At 42.6% G+C, this 16409-nt stretch overlaps 1 protein-coding gene across 2 annotated transcripts in view; it reads left to right on the top strand.

Moving 5' to 3' along the window:
- The first annotated feature begins 8219 nt into the window (after positions 1-8219).
- The window catches only part of LOC138965381 (mitochondrial inner membrane protease subunit 2-like), a 121132-nt gene continuing 112942 nt past the window's right edge, over positions 8220-16409 (top strand). Inside the window, exons 1-4 of one of the 2 annotated variants that reach the window (XM_070337522.1) lie at positions 8220-8297; positions 9003-9203; positions 9935-10084; positions 10861-10970. In XM_070337522.1, the coding sequence (XP_070193623.1) occupies positions 9974-10084; positions 10861-10970 (221 nt within the window). In that variant the 5' untranslated portion in view covers positions 8220-8297; positions 9003-9203; positions 9935-9973. Of the gene's footprint in view, positions 8342-9002; positions 9204-9934; positions 10085-10860; positions 10971-16409 lie in introns of both variants that reach the window. The other variant, XM_070337523.1, reaches the window with a different exon arrangement.

Raw genomic sequence — 16409 nt, forward strand, 5'->3', positions numbered from 1 at the left:
TCTTTAACTCCTCCCTCCAGCTCTGTACTGTTCCCCACTGCTTCAAGGCCTCAACCATCATCCCCGTCCCCAAGAAGCCCACAGCGTCGGCCATGAACGACTACAGACCGGTGGCCCTTACCTCCCTGGTGATGAAAGTGCTTGAGCGCCTGGTCCTCAAGCACCTCCAGTCCGTCATCAGCGGTAGGCTCGATCCCCTCCAGTTCGCCTACCAGGCCAACCGGTCTGTGGACGACGCTGTCGCCGTTGCCCTCCACTTCATCCTCCAGCACCTCGAGACCCCCAACTCCTATGCCCGCCTCCTCTTTGTGGACTACTCCTCGGCCTTTAACACCATTATCCCCCAAAAACTCTATGACAAGCTCCTCCTCTTTGACCTTGCCCCTTCCCTCTGCCTGTGGCTCCTTGACTTCCTCCTTCAGCGCCCCCAGACAGTCAAGGTCAATGGCCTCCTCTCCAAGACGCTGGTCCTGAGCACCGGAGCACCCCAGGGGTGCGTCCTCTCACCGCTGCTCTACTGCCTCTTCACCAACGACTGCGTCGCCTCTCATGACTCAGTTCAGCTGGTGAAGTTCGCTGACGACACCACAGCCGAAGGTCTCATCACCGGCGGTGATGAGACCGTGTACCGCCAGGAGGTCGACTGTCTGGTGTCGTGGTGCGACAACAACAATCTCCTGCTGAACGCCACCAAGACCAAGGAGATGGTGGTGGACTTTCGCAGGAAAAAAGGCCCTGTGGCTCCACTGATCATCAACGGCGATCCCATCGAGATGGTGGACTTTTTCAAGTTCTTAGGCACCACCATCTCCAACGACCTGTGCTGGGATGATAACGTTGACGCCATCGTCAAGCGAGCAAGGCAACGCCTCTACTTCTTGCGCCAGCTCAAGAAGTTCCGCCTCAGCCAGGTCATCCTGGTCCAGTTCTACAGGGCCGTGGTGGAGAGCATCTTGACATTCTCCATCACAGTGTGGTACGGCAACACCTCCCAGCTGCTCAAGAACAAGCTGGAGCGTGTGGTGCGCACTGCTAGCAGGATCGTCGGCTGTGAGCTGCCCTCCCTAGCATCCCTCTATGCCAAGCGCATGCTGTCCAGAGCCCAGAAAATTGTGGCTGACGAGTCCCACCCTGGCCATCCCCTCTTCGAGCGCCTGCCCTCAGGTCGTCGATTCCGATCCCTGGGGGCACGCACTCGACGTCTCCAGACCTCTTTCTTCCCCCAAGCTGTTTCCTCCCTTAACGCATCCCATCCCTCAGTTGGGCAGCTTCGCAGTCGGTGATCCTGCTGGCGGTGAGCTCACCACATCCTGTGACTCAGTGTTAGGTGGTGGGGAGGGGTTGAGTGGGACTTTGATGTGTGATTTTTATTTTTTTCTATATTTTTAGCTGCATTATTTTAGTCATTCATGAGTGGGTGGGTGGAGGGGATGGGCTAGTTCTAAATATGCATTAGATTATAAAATTGTATTCTGTGTAGACCCTTCCACCAGCATCTTAGACCACTCTTTGTACTTTTTCTTTTAATAGATGATTGTCATTTGTTTTACCTCATGTCTGCCCTGCGTGTGATGGTGTGATCGTGACTGCTGTAGTGTGGGCGTGTGTGTGTTGGTGTGTATGTCAGTGAATGTGTGGGCGTGTGTGTGTGTGTGTCAGTGTGTATGTGGGTGTGTGTGTGTGCGTGATTTTACCAACACTACGCTAAATTCCTTGTGCTTTAAATGTTTTTTTAATGTCACTTGGCTCAATAAATACTGTATTCTGTATTCTGTATTCTCAAACGAACTTGGTCCGGCCCTGCACACACACACACAAACACACATACACACAAACACACACAAGGACACATGAAATTGACTTGATGTTGTTATTGTTGTTGTTGTACATGCTGGCCGCTCACGCACACACTGACACACCGTCACACGCACGCACGCGGCACGCACGCCGGAACCGCCGCACACACACACACGTACGCACGCACGCACGCACGCCGAAACGCACACACACAGACACACACACAGTGACACACACAAACACGCATATATACTAATTTAGATATATAAAAAAACCAAGAAATTCCTCCGAGGTAGGAAAAACACCCCCGTCCTTACCATTCTCACTGCCACCAACTGAGAAGGTTATTTCCCTTTGACCATTAATATGTCCCTCTATAAGTCCTTGTAGAATCTTAATCCACCAATAACTCCCTAACCGTGTGTTTGACTGGTCCCAATTTTTGTAAGGACCGTCTCAGGAATGTATAGAACCTGTTCACCAAGTTTGGTGACGATCGGTCCGTTCATTCTTGAGATCTATATGCGAACACAAACACACAAACAAACAAACAAACAAACAAACACATCGACCGAATCCTATACACACCCCTATACCGGGGGTGTAAATACATTTACATCTATATATATATACGACGTCTGTCTGTCTGTCTCAGTGTGTGTGTGTGTGTGTGTGTGTGCGCCATGCACGGCCAAAGTTCTCGATGGATCTGCTTCAAATTTGGTGGGCATATTCAGGTACACCCGGGACAGGACACAACCTGGTCGATATTTCAACACGTGCTCTCGGCGCGCAGCGCTGAACCGATTTTGGTTCCACCTCAGCTACCCGGGCCCCCATACCGACACACCAAAGCCGCTAGACCACATCACAACGCCAAAGTTCTCGGTGGATCTTTTTCAAATTTGGACACCGTATTCAGCTACACCCCGGACACAATATCATCGATGAGATATTTCAACACGTGCTCTCAGCGCGCAGCGCTGAACCGATTTTGGTTTTTCTGTTCATTTCACCATTCCCAGTAACTCTTCCTTATCTTCTCCAGTGTTTTGCGTTTATCTCCCTTCCTTCGTGTGGCTTCAATCCATATTCCCGTTTCTACGTTACTATTTTTAGAATGTCACTGCGCTGTCCAGAACGCTTCCCTTGCACCCGTAAATTGTTCTTACTGTCAAAGTGAAAAGGTCGAATCAATTTATAGCTACGCGAAAAATACACTGTCACCTATCTCTATATATTTATAGATATAGATATACATATATATATATACGGCTTCTCTGTGTGTGTGTGTGTGTTTGTGTGTGTGTGTAAGCAACACCTGTGGATTATAGAGTTCTGTTTGTGACAGTGGGGTCTAGCGGCTTTTGTCTGGTGTCCAGCACACGTGAACGTGCCTGGCAACGAGAAAGCGGACAAAGCCGCTAAAGAAGCTGCCCAAGGCGCCTCCGAGGTAGACCTGCCATTGTCTGCTTCTGAGATCAGTAGCCTTGCAGACTCTCTTCTCTGGAGAGAATGGAGGAACAAATATATGCACAAGGCTATAAGCTCTGGCTGGCTCATTCGGGAAGCCCCATCAAAACAGATGAACACCTATAACTCATGCCCACGTGTAATAAAAAGGATTAACCGCCTGAGGGCAGAAGCTGGGAATTACCAATTTCTAGAGCTTAAATGCACTTGTCAATCCGACCTCACCATTGCTCATTTGACTTTGGAGTGTGATTTGAACTCATGCCACTTTCAACCCCTGACTCAGTTTATAAACTCAAATAGAAATATTCTGCCAAACACCTCAAAGGAAAAATTAAGCTATCTTTTAAGTTTTAATAAAGACCTTGGGTGGCAAGGTCCCAAACTTATCGCTGGACTTATGCACACGCACCCACTTGGTCCCTGGATATGAAGAGACGTTGCTGCGGCTGACGCCATTGCTTCTCATACAGCTACTATATATTTTTATCAGAACTTTTAAAAATACCATTTTATATCCAAGTATCTCTTAACACCATTTTTAATTAGATGAGCGAGAGTGTGCGGGGGGCGGAAGGGTGGTGAACCACTGTACATAAAGGGAAAGTTTGTGTGCGTGCCTGTGTGTGTTCTTAATCTAAGACAAATGTCGCCAATGTTTTTACAGAGTGACGTTAAATAAACGATTTTATCATCATTATTTGTCTGTATGTTCTGGCATTTGAGAAGCCACAACAGATAATATAGGGCTAAGAAATAAGCTCTAAAATTCTCAATCCCGTTTGACAGGACTTCGCCTTCAAAGGTGATTGTGGTAAACCGCCACGCTGTCTGTCTCTGTCTCGCGATTCACCCCGTTTATCTCCCTTCCTTCGCGTGGCTTCAATCCATATTCCCGTTTCTACGTTACTATTTTTAGAATGTCACTGCGCTGTCCAGAACGCTTCCCTTGCACCCGTAAGTTATTCTTACTGTCAAAGTGAAAAGGTCGAATCAATTTATAGCCACGCAAAAAATACACTGTCACCTATCTCTATATATTTACACCCCCGGTATAGGGGTGTGTATAGGTTTCACTCGATGTGTTTGTGTGTTTGTTTGTGTTCGCAAGTAGATCTCAAGAATGAACGGACCGATCGTCACCAAACTTGGTGAACAGGTTCTATACATTCCTGAGACGGTCCTTACAAAAATTGGGACCAGTCAAACACACGGTTAGGGAGTTATTGGTGGATTTTGGTTTTTTGGGGGGATCAACTACGGCATAACTCTTCCTTATCTTCTCCATGTTTTCAGCGTTTACCTCCCTTCCTTCGTATGGTGCACTGTAGTATGAGGGGGGGCATCTTCGGATATTCCCGGCGTTCTGTTACTATTTTTAGAAGGTCACCGCAGTGTCCAGAACGTAAATTGGACCCGTAAATTATCCTCACTGTAAAAGTGCAAAGGTCGAATCAATTTATAGCCACGCGAAAAATACACTCTCATCTATCTCTATATATTTATACAATAGATATAGATATATATATACGGCTTCTCTGTGTGTGTGTGTTTGAGTGTGTCTGTAGAAAACACCTGTGTATTGCACAGTTCTGTTTGTGATGTGGTACCTAGGGCGTCGTCGACAAGTAAAAAGCGGACAAAGCCGCTAAAGAAGCTGCCCAAGGCATAGGCGCCTCCGAGGTAGACCTGCCATTGTCTGCTTCTGAGATCAGTAGCCTTACAGACTCTCTTCTCTGGAGAGAATGGAGGAACAAATATATGCACAAGGCTATAAGCTCTGGCTGGCTCATTCGGGAAGCCCCATCAAAACAGATGAACACCTATAATGCATGCCCACGTGTAATAAAAAGGATTAACCGCCTAAGGGCAGAAGCTGGGAGTTACCAATTTCTAGAGCTTAAATGCACCTGTCAATCCGACCTCACCATTGCTCATTTGACTTTGGAGTGTGATTTGAACTCATGCCACTTTCAACCCCTGACTCAGTTTATAAACTCAAATAGAAATATTCTGCCAAATACCTCAAAGGAAAAATTAAGCTATCTTTTAAGTTTTAATAAAGACCTTGGGTGGCAAGGTCCCAAACTTATCGCTGGACTTATGCACACGCACCCACTTGGTCCCTGGATATGAAGAGACATTGCTGCGGCTGACGCCATTGCTTCTCATACAGCTACTATATATTTTTATCAGATCTTTTAAAAATACCATTTTATATCCAAGTATCTCTTAACACCATTTTTAATTAGATGAGCGAGAGTGTGCGGGGGGCGGGAGGGTGGTGAACCACTGTACATAAAGGGAAAGTTTGTGTGCGTGCCTGTGTGTGTTCTTAATCTAAGACAAATGTCGCCAATGTTTTTACAGAGTGACGTTAAATAAACGATTTTATCATCATCATCGACAAGTATGGGACTCGACATGATATGATCAGGAATGGCATTATGGCCCCTGAATCATGTTCGTGCTGTTCCCATTCCACGAGTCTGGAAGGGACCGAAGCTTGACGGGTCCATGGTTCGAAGCCGGCGTACAGTGCGCCACTCAAGCCGGGTATTCGGCTCTACTTGCTACCCGGCGAAGCGGCAGATACACCCCGGACAAAATCTGGTCGATGAGATATTTCAATACCTGCTCTCAGCGCGCAGCGCAAACCGATTTTTTTTTTCGGGATCTTTTGTTTTCTGTATGCGGTCAGTAGGTGTTACAGAAAGAGTTATATTGATTTGTCTTTTTCTCCGCCTGTCTCTTTGTCCACTCAATCAACTTATTTTAACCACACTTGTTAGCAGTGCCTTCTCAGTTGGTGGCAGTGAGAATGGTAAGGACGGGGGTGTTTTTCCTACCTCGGAGGAATTTCTTGTTATAGATATAGATATACATATATATATACGGCTTCTGTGTGTGTGTGTGTGTGTGTGTTTGTGTGTGTGTAAGCAACACCTGTGGATTATAGAGTTCTGTTTGTGATGGGGTCTAGCGGCTTTTGTCTGTCTGTATGTTCTGGCATTTGAGAAGACACAACAGATAACATAGGGCTAAGAAATAAGCTCTAAAATTCTCAATCCCGTTTGACAGGACTTCGCCTTCAAAGGTGATTGTGATGAACCGCCACGCTGTCTGTCTCTGTCTCGCGATTCACCCCGGCGAAGCCGGGTATTCCTCTAGTCTATATATATATACGACTAGTGTCTGTCTGTCTGTCTGTCTGTCTGTCTGTCTGTCTGTCTGTTCGCGATGCACGGCCAAAGTTCTCGGTGGATCTTTTTCAAATTTGGACACCGTATTCAGCTACACCCCGGACACAACCTCATCGATGAGATATTTCAACACGTGCTCTCAGCGCGCAGCGCTATGCGCGCTGAACCGATTTTTTGTTGTTGTTTTTTTGTTTGTTGTCGGGATCCACTACCAGTAACTCTTCCTTATCTTCTCCAGTGTTTTCAGCCGCGATTATCTCCCTTCCTCCGTGTGGCGTCAATCCATATTCCCGTTACTACGTTACTATTTTTAGAAGGTCACTGCACGTTACTATTTGTAGAAGGTCTCCAGTGTTTTGCGCGTTTATCTCCTTTCCTTCGTGCGCCGGCGAAGCCGGCGTCCCAGGCGCAACCTGGTATTCGGCTCTACTTCTTCCCGGCGAAGCCGGTACCCGGCGAAGCGGGTAATCATCTAGTGCATCATAACTCCCTTCATTTTTATTTCCGAGTGTGACTTAAAACTCGATACAAAATCAGGTAATATTATGGATATACTAGATCTATACGAATATTGCATGAACATACCGGGTGTGACTTGACACACACACACACACACACACACACTGACACACCGGGCACACACACACACACAAACACTCACGTATACACTAACAAACACTCACACACACTCACACGGCAGACTGTTGTTGTTGTTGTTGTTGTTGTTGTTGTTGTTGTTGTTGTTGTTGTTGTTGTTTACATTTTTCTAGTTATCGCTCTCTTTTGCTCCATTCATTCGAGTATCATCATCATCACCATCACTGATTATCATCATCATCATTATCATAATCATTATTATCATAATTTTCATTATCATTATCATCATCCTCGCTAGATCTTCCAAAATGCATCATAACTCCCTTATTTTTATTTTTATTTCTGTGACTTAAAACTCGGTGTAAAGGCAGATGATGTCCTGAAGATACTAGATATATAAGAATATTAAACAACCGTACTTTAATTTATGGTCGTGCCTGCGATTCTAAAAAACATCGCGAACATGGTCGGACGCAGATATGCGATGCTTGCACTTTCGCTCGCTAGATCTTTGAAAATGCATCTTAACTTCCTTAATTTTTATTTCTGTGACTTAAAACTCAGTACAAAGTATGATAATGTTGTGAAGATTCTAGATATATAAAAATATTACATGAAGATTCTTTATTTTGAGGTTGAGCCTGCGTTCTTAGATCAATGCGAACATGGTCGGACGCTGAACCACGATGATTTCACTTTCGCTCGATAGCTCGTCGCAAAATACATCATAACTCCCTTATTTTTTTATTTCTGTGACTTAAAACTTGGTATAAAGTCAGATAATATTGTGAAGATACTATATATATAAAAATTAAAAAAAATAGTACATGTACAGTATGCTTTAGTTTGGTAGCGCAAGGTAGTGCAAGGCCGCGTGCGGCCGCGTAGTATTTAGTCAGACCGAGGGAAGTAACTGCCAAATGACGTTTAGCGTCAAGAATCATTGCGTTATCTCCCTTTAACCCTTACAGCTATTAATTTCTCATGGCTGTGTATCATAAAGCATGTATTTACAAAAAAAATTAAGTTCTGTTTTTAATTATTCTTTACCCATTCGTGGATTTATTTTCGACATCAATAACGCACATTCATTGAACCTGTACTTTTATTCGTTTCGTTTATTCGGTGATTTATATTATTCATGCAAGGCGAAGGTCGTCTGCTCCAAGATGGCAGCCTGAGGAGCAGAAAACCCGAAGGAACACACGGTTTGTCACTCTGTGTGCGGTAAGTCGACCCCGGTACTGATTGCAGAACCATTTTCTATAAGGGTACGGTTTAGACAGACACAGGCTCTAGTTGCAGCATTTCAAAAGAGTATGCACGCACGAGTGTTTGCATTTTGACCCTGTTTTCGATTTGGTCGCCCAAGGTTGTTGGTAAACAACGGCTGGTGACGTTGCGAGACACATCTTGATAAGTTAATTCGTCATGTGAGACAGCTTATCGCACTTTTTCGAAACATTCGCTTAGCTTTTTGAGACCTAAATGTTATGTTCAATTAGTCAAATTGCTTGCAATGTTGCTTGGACATGCAGGCGTAACGATCGCAGGCAAGACCATCATTTGACTGTGAAGTATTTTCACTTGGTGGCCGTGACTTCGTTATCTAGCATAGGCTTTGGATAACGTGACTGATAACAAAGATTTTATAATACGATTCCATATATGCATGTTGTATAAGTGGTGTAATGATAGAAAGATAAAATGTCATATAAAGATACGGTTGCATCAAACCTCTGTCGTTATATTGTTGATGTATTTTGTTTGTTTATATATATATGTAATGCATGTTTGTTCATGTGCCCACACAAGTTCATGCTTGCAGGCACATATACATGCACACACATGTGTACGCATTTATCACACACATTTAATAGTTGTGTAATTAATGTAAATTGCTTCATATTTTGATTTGGATGCCTTTTTCAGGATATTTTCTGGCTTAAGAAGCAAGCAGACACCCACCAACCTTAAGGAGTTCACTGGAAAAGAAAGAAGTCACACAGAAACCTTAGCTACTTTGGTTTCTTCTGTTCTTGCTATGGTGGTTGAACCAAGCTGGTGCTTCCGGATATGATTTTTTACACACAGTATGCAGTGACAGGACCCTTGTTCTTCATGTACAGATTGGTAAGACTGAAAATATATATGTTAATTTTCCAAATAAAAAGTGTTATGTACTAGAATCATACTGTTCATAAGGTAATGTCTATTTCAAGTGCCTATATGGTTAACTGTCCATCTCTAGTCCAACATCAGAAAAGTAATGTCCTTATTATCAAGCTGAGAGTCTTATAGACTATGGCCAGCAGTTTCCCGCTCTATCTCACTAATATCGTTCCATCTCCAAGCAGGATTCTTTCTTCCTCTAGTGTACTTCTAATTTTTATGTATACAAATGTATTCAGAATGTGAATCGATTCAGTAATAGTTCATGTATTGTGTAATAATGACTGAGTAAATGATCCATGCAAGAACATAACAATTAACAGTGGGATAGGAAGGATGCCAAATGAGAAAGAGCGAACAACTGCTGGCTATGGTCTGAAACTCTCACTGTCTCAGCTTAAAATCAGTGGGTTTTTGTGTGTGTTTTTTTGCTTTAAAAAAGCATTTCATGAATCTTCAGTTGTGGGTGAATTGATGACCACTGTGTAAGTGGTTCCCATGATAATGTCATTTTTGAGGTTGAGAATGAGAATTTTGTGCAAGCGTAATACGACGTGTGATTTTTCACCATTTTCTGTATCATCAGTCTTTGGCAGTAAGGACCAATAATTTAGGCTCACTGCCTATATATTAAATAAATTAATCATCAATGAAATGCAAAGTTATGTACTTCTTGAATAATCTTTCTGCAGTGACGAAACTACTGCAACACACACAAATACAGGATTAAAATGGGACTGATTGGAGCACTTGCGAAGACTGTTGTCTTTGCTGTACCTGTGTCTGCGACCTTCTTTGACCTTATTGGGACAGTCGTTGCTGTTGAAGGAGTGTCAATGCAGGTATGAGTCCATTATACTAGCAAATGTTAAATTGTTCACTGTTTTTTTGTTAACTTGTTTTGTCAGAGATACTGGAAAATATCGATCGCACTCGATTACTTCCCTGCGCCTTGCTTTTAAATGCAAAGTCAGAAATTGTAGTTTTGGACAACCTATGGGACGCCCAAATAAAAATAATTTGATGTTAGGAATTGTTGTACAGTGCCTTTCGCATACCTCCATTGCTCCAAGCATGTCCAATGATTTGCGTCTGCACTATGTGACTGAGGTGTCTGGTGACAGTTTTCAAAATGCATTAATAACAGTAGGTATTGAGATGGCTTTACATTTAAACCCAATCTCTCTTTAGCCATCTGCCCCCCTCCCCCCAACAAAATCATTTTTCTTTTCCATGACATTGCTCCGTGCCATCTGTCTGTGGATTTTTGGTCTCTCTATTTTTGTTCAGTTTTCAATAACAATTCTCAAGTCAGACGTGAGCTATAAAATGTGTGCATGGGCAGTTCTAATAAAAATAATGTGTTTCTGTAAGTATGTGTGGGTGTGTTTGTTTCAGTTTGTGTGTCAGTTGGTTTTTCAGTAGGTGTGTGTGTCAGTGTGTGTGTTTCATGCAGTGTCTGTGAGTGTGTCTTTTCATGTGTTTGTATGTGCGCATGCAGGTATACATCATGTATTTGCGCATGCATGTGTGTCTGCATGTATGTTTGTTACAGAGAAATCTGCTATATTGTACATCATTATAATGTTTACTACATTCTTTTTTCTGTCAATTTCAGCCTGTTTTGAATCCTCCAGAATGTGGGAACAGCAACACAGACTACGTATTTCTGAATCGCCTCTCAGTCAACGCTTTGCAGTTCCAGCGTGGCGAGATTGTCTCCCTTGTGTAAGTAGTTCACTTTTGTCCTGTTTCACCAGAGATACTGTGAGAGAGAGATCGTTCACTCTCAGCATGGCTGTACTACAGAATTTGAAGCAAGCAATTGTAGCTTATGGCAGGCCACAACACATCAAAAACATCAAAATGTGATGTGAGGAGTGGACTTACTCATGCGATACTGTCTTGGCAAGCTTTGGCCTGCCAGGTATCACATAATTACAGTAAGTCCAGTTTCTCTTGCGAGTTGATTATGCTTTAAAAAAAAGTTCATATTTAGGCGTTTGATGCACTTTCAGGCTTGAGTGAAGATCTCTCTTGTATATTATCTCTGGTTTCTCCTCCGTCCATTTCATTATGTATGTGCATGGCTTACTTTCTCTGAGTACCCCTCTTCATTCCTATTGGAACACTATACTTCTTGCAGTGATGGTTTGTGCACAGGTTAATTTTCTTGTGATGGGTTTGATGATCCCAGGCACAATTACCTATTTTCTTGTGATGGGTTTAATGATCCCAGGCACAATTACCTATTTTCTTGTGATGGGTTTAATGATCCCAGGCACAATTACCTATTTTCTTGTGATGGGTTTAATGATCCCAGGCACAATTACCTATTTTCTTGTGATGGTTTGATGATCCCAGGCACAATTACCTATTTTCTTGTGATGGGTTTAATGATCCCAGGCACAATTACCTATTTTCTTGTGATGGGTTTAATGATCCCAGGCACAATTACCTATTTTCTTGTGATGGGTTTAATGATCCCAGGCACAATTACCTATTTTCTTTCTTGTCCAGGCTTGGTAGCATCAATAATGGAGAGCATTGTATGCGTGTTCTGTGATGTTTTGTTTGTTTGTTTCGCTGTTTGTTTTTGTGTTTTACGGTTTGGCTTTTAGCAGCAATGAAAATTTCCTTGGTAAATTAATTTATGTTATGTTGCATGCTTGCTAGCTGTCCAATGATGGGAAAGATCGATGGAAGTTTTGACTGTGTTTAGGTAGATGCTTTGAACATGTAAAGGATTTCATAAGCTTCAAGCATACAATTTACAAAGTTTGATTTTATGTGTGCGTGCCCACATGTGCGCACAGATGCATAGTTGCAAACACACACACATGAACACACACACACAGGAGCATGCGCACACACACCAGAGGCAAGTTTACAAAGATGTGAAGGCTTGAAAGTACAGTAAAACCTCCCACTGACGACCTTGCAAATGTCCAGAAAAATCGGTCGTAAAAAGGAGGGGTCTGGGAATCTGAAGGTAGATTTTCATCATAGGGGAGGCAACTTCTTTTTATATTTAGTCAAGTTTTGACTAAATATTTTAACATCGAGGGGGAATCGAAACGAGGGTCGTGGTGTATGTGCGTGTGTGCGTGTGTGCGTGTGTGCGTGTGTGTGTGTGTGTGTGTGTGTGTGTAGAGCGATTCAGACTAAACTACTGGACCGATCTTTATGAAATTTGACATGAGAGTTCCTGGGTATGAAATCCCCGAACGTTTTTTTCATTTTTTTGATAAATGTCTTTGATGACGTCATATCCGGCTTTTCGTGAAAGTTGAGGCGGCACTGTCACGCCCTCATTTTTCAACCAAATTGGTTGAAATTTTGGTCAAGTAATCTTCGACGAAGCCCGGACTTCGGTATTGCATTTCAGCTTGGTGGCTTAAAAATTAATTAATGACTTTGGTCATTAAAAATCGGAAAATTGTAAAAAAAAATAAAAATGTATAAAACGATCCAAATTTACGTTTATCTTATTCTCCATCATTTGCTGATTCCAAAAACATATAAATATGTTATATTTGGATTAAAAACAAGCTCTGAAAATTAAATATGTAAAAATTATTATCAAAATTAAATTGTCCAAATCAATTTAAAAACAATTTCATCTTATTCCTTGTCGGTTCCTGATTCCAAAAACATATAGATATGATATGTTTGGATTAAAAACACGCTCAGAAAGTTAAAACAAAGAGAGGTACAGAAAAGCGTGCTAGCCTTCTTAGCGCAACTACTACCCCGCTCTTCTTGTCAATTTCACTGCCTTTGCCATGAGCGGTTTGACTGACGATGCTACGAGTATACGGTCTTGCTGAAAAATGGCAGCTACTTGACTAAATATTGTATTTTCGCCTTACGCGACTTGTTGAATGTTTTCTGTCAATGCTTTCTCCACTTTCCCATTTATTGAGAATAGACTCCTGGTCTTTGATTATTGATTGTGAATAGACTCCTGGTCTTTGATTATTGATTGTGAATAGACTCCTGGTCTTTGATTATTGATTGTGAATAGACTCCTGGTCTTTGATTATTGATTGTGAATAGACTCCTGGTCTTTGATTATTGATTGAATCCGGGTTTTTTTTCTCCCACCCAGACATTTTGTGATTCCAATCACGGTTTCACCTTTGTTGCTTCTCTATAACACTTAATTACCCCATCTTCTAACGTCAAAAGTTTCCGTTGTTTTGTCGAAGTCGCCATGTTTATTGACCCCCTCAACGATTTAAAATGAAGACAGAAAGCTTTGACAGATAACTCCTCACAAACTCAAGTCAAGAGAAGTTGTCAATGCCAGGATAATTCATTCACTCAGTTGGTGAGCACACAATCACAGAACACATACTCACAAACACACCAAACAAGCCAAAAAGAAAGCTAGCGGGTCTGCAAGCAAAGCAGCATCCACTTATGTATTCATGATTGAGTTGTTTCAAACTCCCATCCCCTTTCTCCATCCCCCCACCCTACTCTGAGGGCACTCCTTTAATTGTGAAAGCAAAAGGTAAGGTGGGGACTGCTGACCGCATGCACCTGGCTCATAATGGTCTGCGTGACTAATGAGCGGCGCGTGCTGTGTGTGCTGGGTACTTACAAACGTTGACACTTACTGGTACAAAGATCAAAGTCGTTATTGACCCTTTGTTTGTGGGTCAGTCGTCTGAAAAATGAGGGTGTCACTTTGGAGGTTATTGAGTTACAGTGTAAAATGCATCCGTGCCCAGAAAATCGGTTGGCAAACGGAGTGGGGCGTTTTTGGGAGGGGTCTTTATGAGAGGTTCCACTGTATATTAAGTTTATTTCTATAGGCTTTGCTATATTTCATCAATGCAGAAAGCCAGTGTTAAGCTCTTCCTAATAATAATCCGGCTGCTTGCAGCGCAGCTTAACCTTGACTTGGAATTCACCTAGATCTATAGCTGCTTTTGATGAAATGGACTGTTAGTCTTGTTTTAAGCATTGAGGCTTTGATTTTTGCACCTGTGTTGTTTAATAAAAAAAGGTGTTGTTCTACGGAAGACACACTCAGAGTGACATGTTTTATTGGTGCACACTGTGCAATGGAAGCGTATTCAGAAGCAAACTGCTAGGAAAGCTGCCGGCACCAAAGCTGCGCTGTGCTTCACTGAGCATCTGAAAAATCTAGATGCTGTCACATTTGCGTATTGTGTTTGCTGTAGAATCCAGCATTTACTGTTTAATGGACACATGCATTGCTTATTTTCCCTTGGACACATCTTTTTAAATGTTGGCCACATCAGGTCCTCTTCAGGTCTGAATCATTTTCTATTGGCAGTTTTTCAATCAGACTGCATGCTGCTTCTTAAGATTGTCAAAATCATAATGTGGTGCAGTAAATGAAACGTGAGCTAGTACCACACTTGATAACGGTTGATTAAGCTATTTCTGCGATCTTGTTGTAACCTCCCAAGCTAACACTAGAGTTTCTGCGATATTGCTTTGACAACACCTACACAGCTATAAAATGCTGCGATTTTGCTCCCAACTAGTCGTGGCAACCCGTGATGCTCGTGACAACATTGTGGGAAGTTGTGACTACATTATACCAACTTAATCCAGCGATCGCAGCAAGGTTTCTTTTCTTTTCGGGTTTTATTTTTGAACTCGATGTTGAGACACATCTTCCACACATTTTGCCAATGAAAAGGTACATGTGCCTAGATAAAAGAAAAAACACTACTAAAAAAAAATCTGTAAATCACCAACCTACCTACCCTTAATTGTTAACGCTTAGGCTGGTTGTCGCGACATATGTCGCACTACTTTACGTATACTGTCACCTGGTTGTCACGACATATGTCGCGCTACTGGCTCAGTCTGTTTGGTCAGTTCCGATTACCTCCCATGGATGCGAAAACCTGTATGACCGTAATTCTTTATTTTTCTCTCTGTTAATTCACCAGTGGCTATGTAACATGTGTTACAGAATTGCACCAGTGTTAGGGTTAATTGGGCCTAATGTCACCTAAAACAAAACAAAATTGTTTTGCCGAACAGAGCTCAAGCTTATGTCCTCATTTCCTAACTCACAGCTGTTTGGTATTACATTCATTTATGAGCATAATTGCTCTTCAGTGTACTGAATGTGTTGCAAAAACCTCATAACAAATACATTGTTTCTGAGCGGTAATATTGTGTTCTAGTTAGTCAGGAGAAATTGGGTTTTCCCACTTCACTTGATAAATAATTTATGGTGACCATGTGAGTGATGAGTGCATGTGCAAGAGCATTATAAATACGATTTGATGAGTACCGTACTTTCCATTGACCCCTGGGAAGAAGGTCCTGTCTATAAACAAGGCCACCCAGCTATCACAATGCCTTTGATCTGGCCGCACACACAGAGCACACATATTTTCACTCAGTTAAAGTCGGTCACTGACCGGTCACTGACCCCGGTGCAAGAAGTGTTTCCTCTCTCAGATATGACAGGGGAACCACCTCTCATGGCCCGCAGTGGGGCACTGCGGTTATGAAATTAAAGGCCCCTCCTGTTTTTGGAACCGCAGGAGCTTTCTAGTTTGCTGTTAGGTAGATTTTTGGTTCCTCTTTCCTGTCATGCTCTCTTTTTCTTCATGAATTCTTTTCTTTTTTTCTGCCTTCTTGCTCATTCACCTGTATTTTTTCCAAAAAATCTCTTTTCTTGCCGCTTGTATCGCGATTCATGTATAGTTTAATCTGTTAGTGTTCTGATGTAAGCCCAGCAGTAGATAGGTTAAGCCTATTTTAACATACTGGAAACTGGTAATCTTCCAGTAGGTATTAATTTAGTTTTACTAAAGCCTGCTGGGACACAAGTAATGGGTTAGTGCATTTGTAAACAGGAATCGCTTGACAAGTGGCCCCCTTCATCCCCCCCTTCCTCGTCCTGATATGGCTCTACGTAGTCGGCTGGACGTTAAGCAACAAATAAACAAACAAACAAACAAACAAACCTCTCATGGCAAAAACTGGGTCATTTTGGTGCGCCCTATCGGCCCCCTGCGTCCAATGGGTGACTGGATTACAATTTTTTTAAAAAGAAGGGGGTGCGTCTTGTATAACGAAGCGCCTTGTCACCCGGAAAGTACGGTACACAAAAAAAGCACTGTGTAAACGTTCACATACATGTGCAACGAGCCCTTTGGTGTG

The sequence above is a fragment of the Littorina saxatilis genome, linkage group LG4, assembly GCF_037325665.1.
Source record: "Littorina saxatilis isolate snail1 linkage group LG4, US_GU_Lsax_2.0, whole genome shotgun sequence".
Lineage (NCBI taxonomy): Eukaryota > Metazoa > Mollusca > Gastropoda > Littorinimorpha > Littorinidae > Littorina > Littorina saxatilis.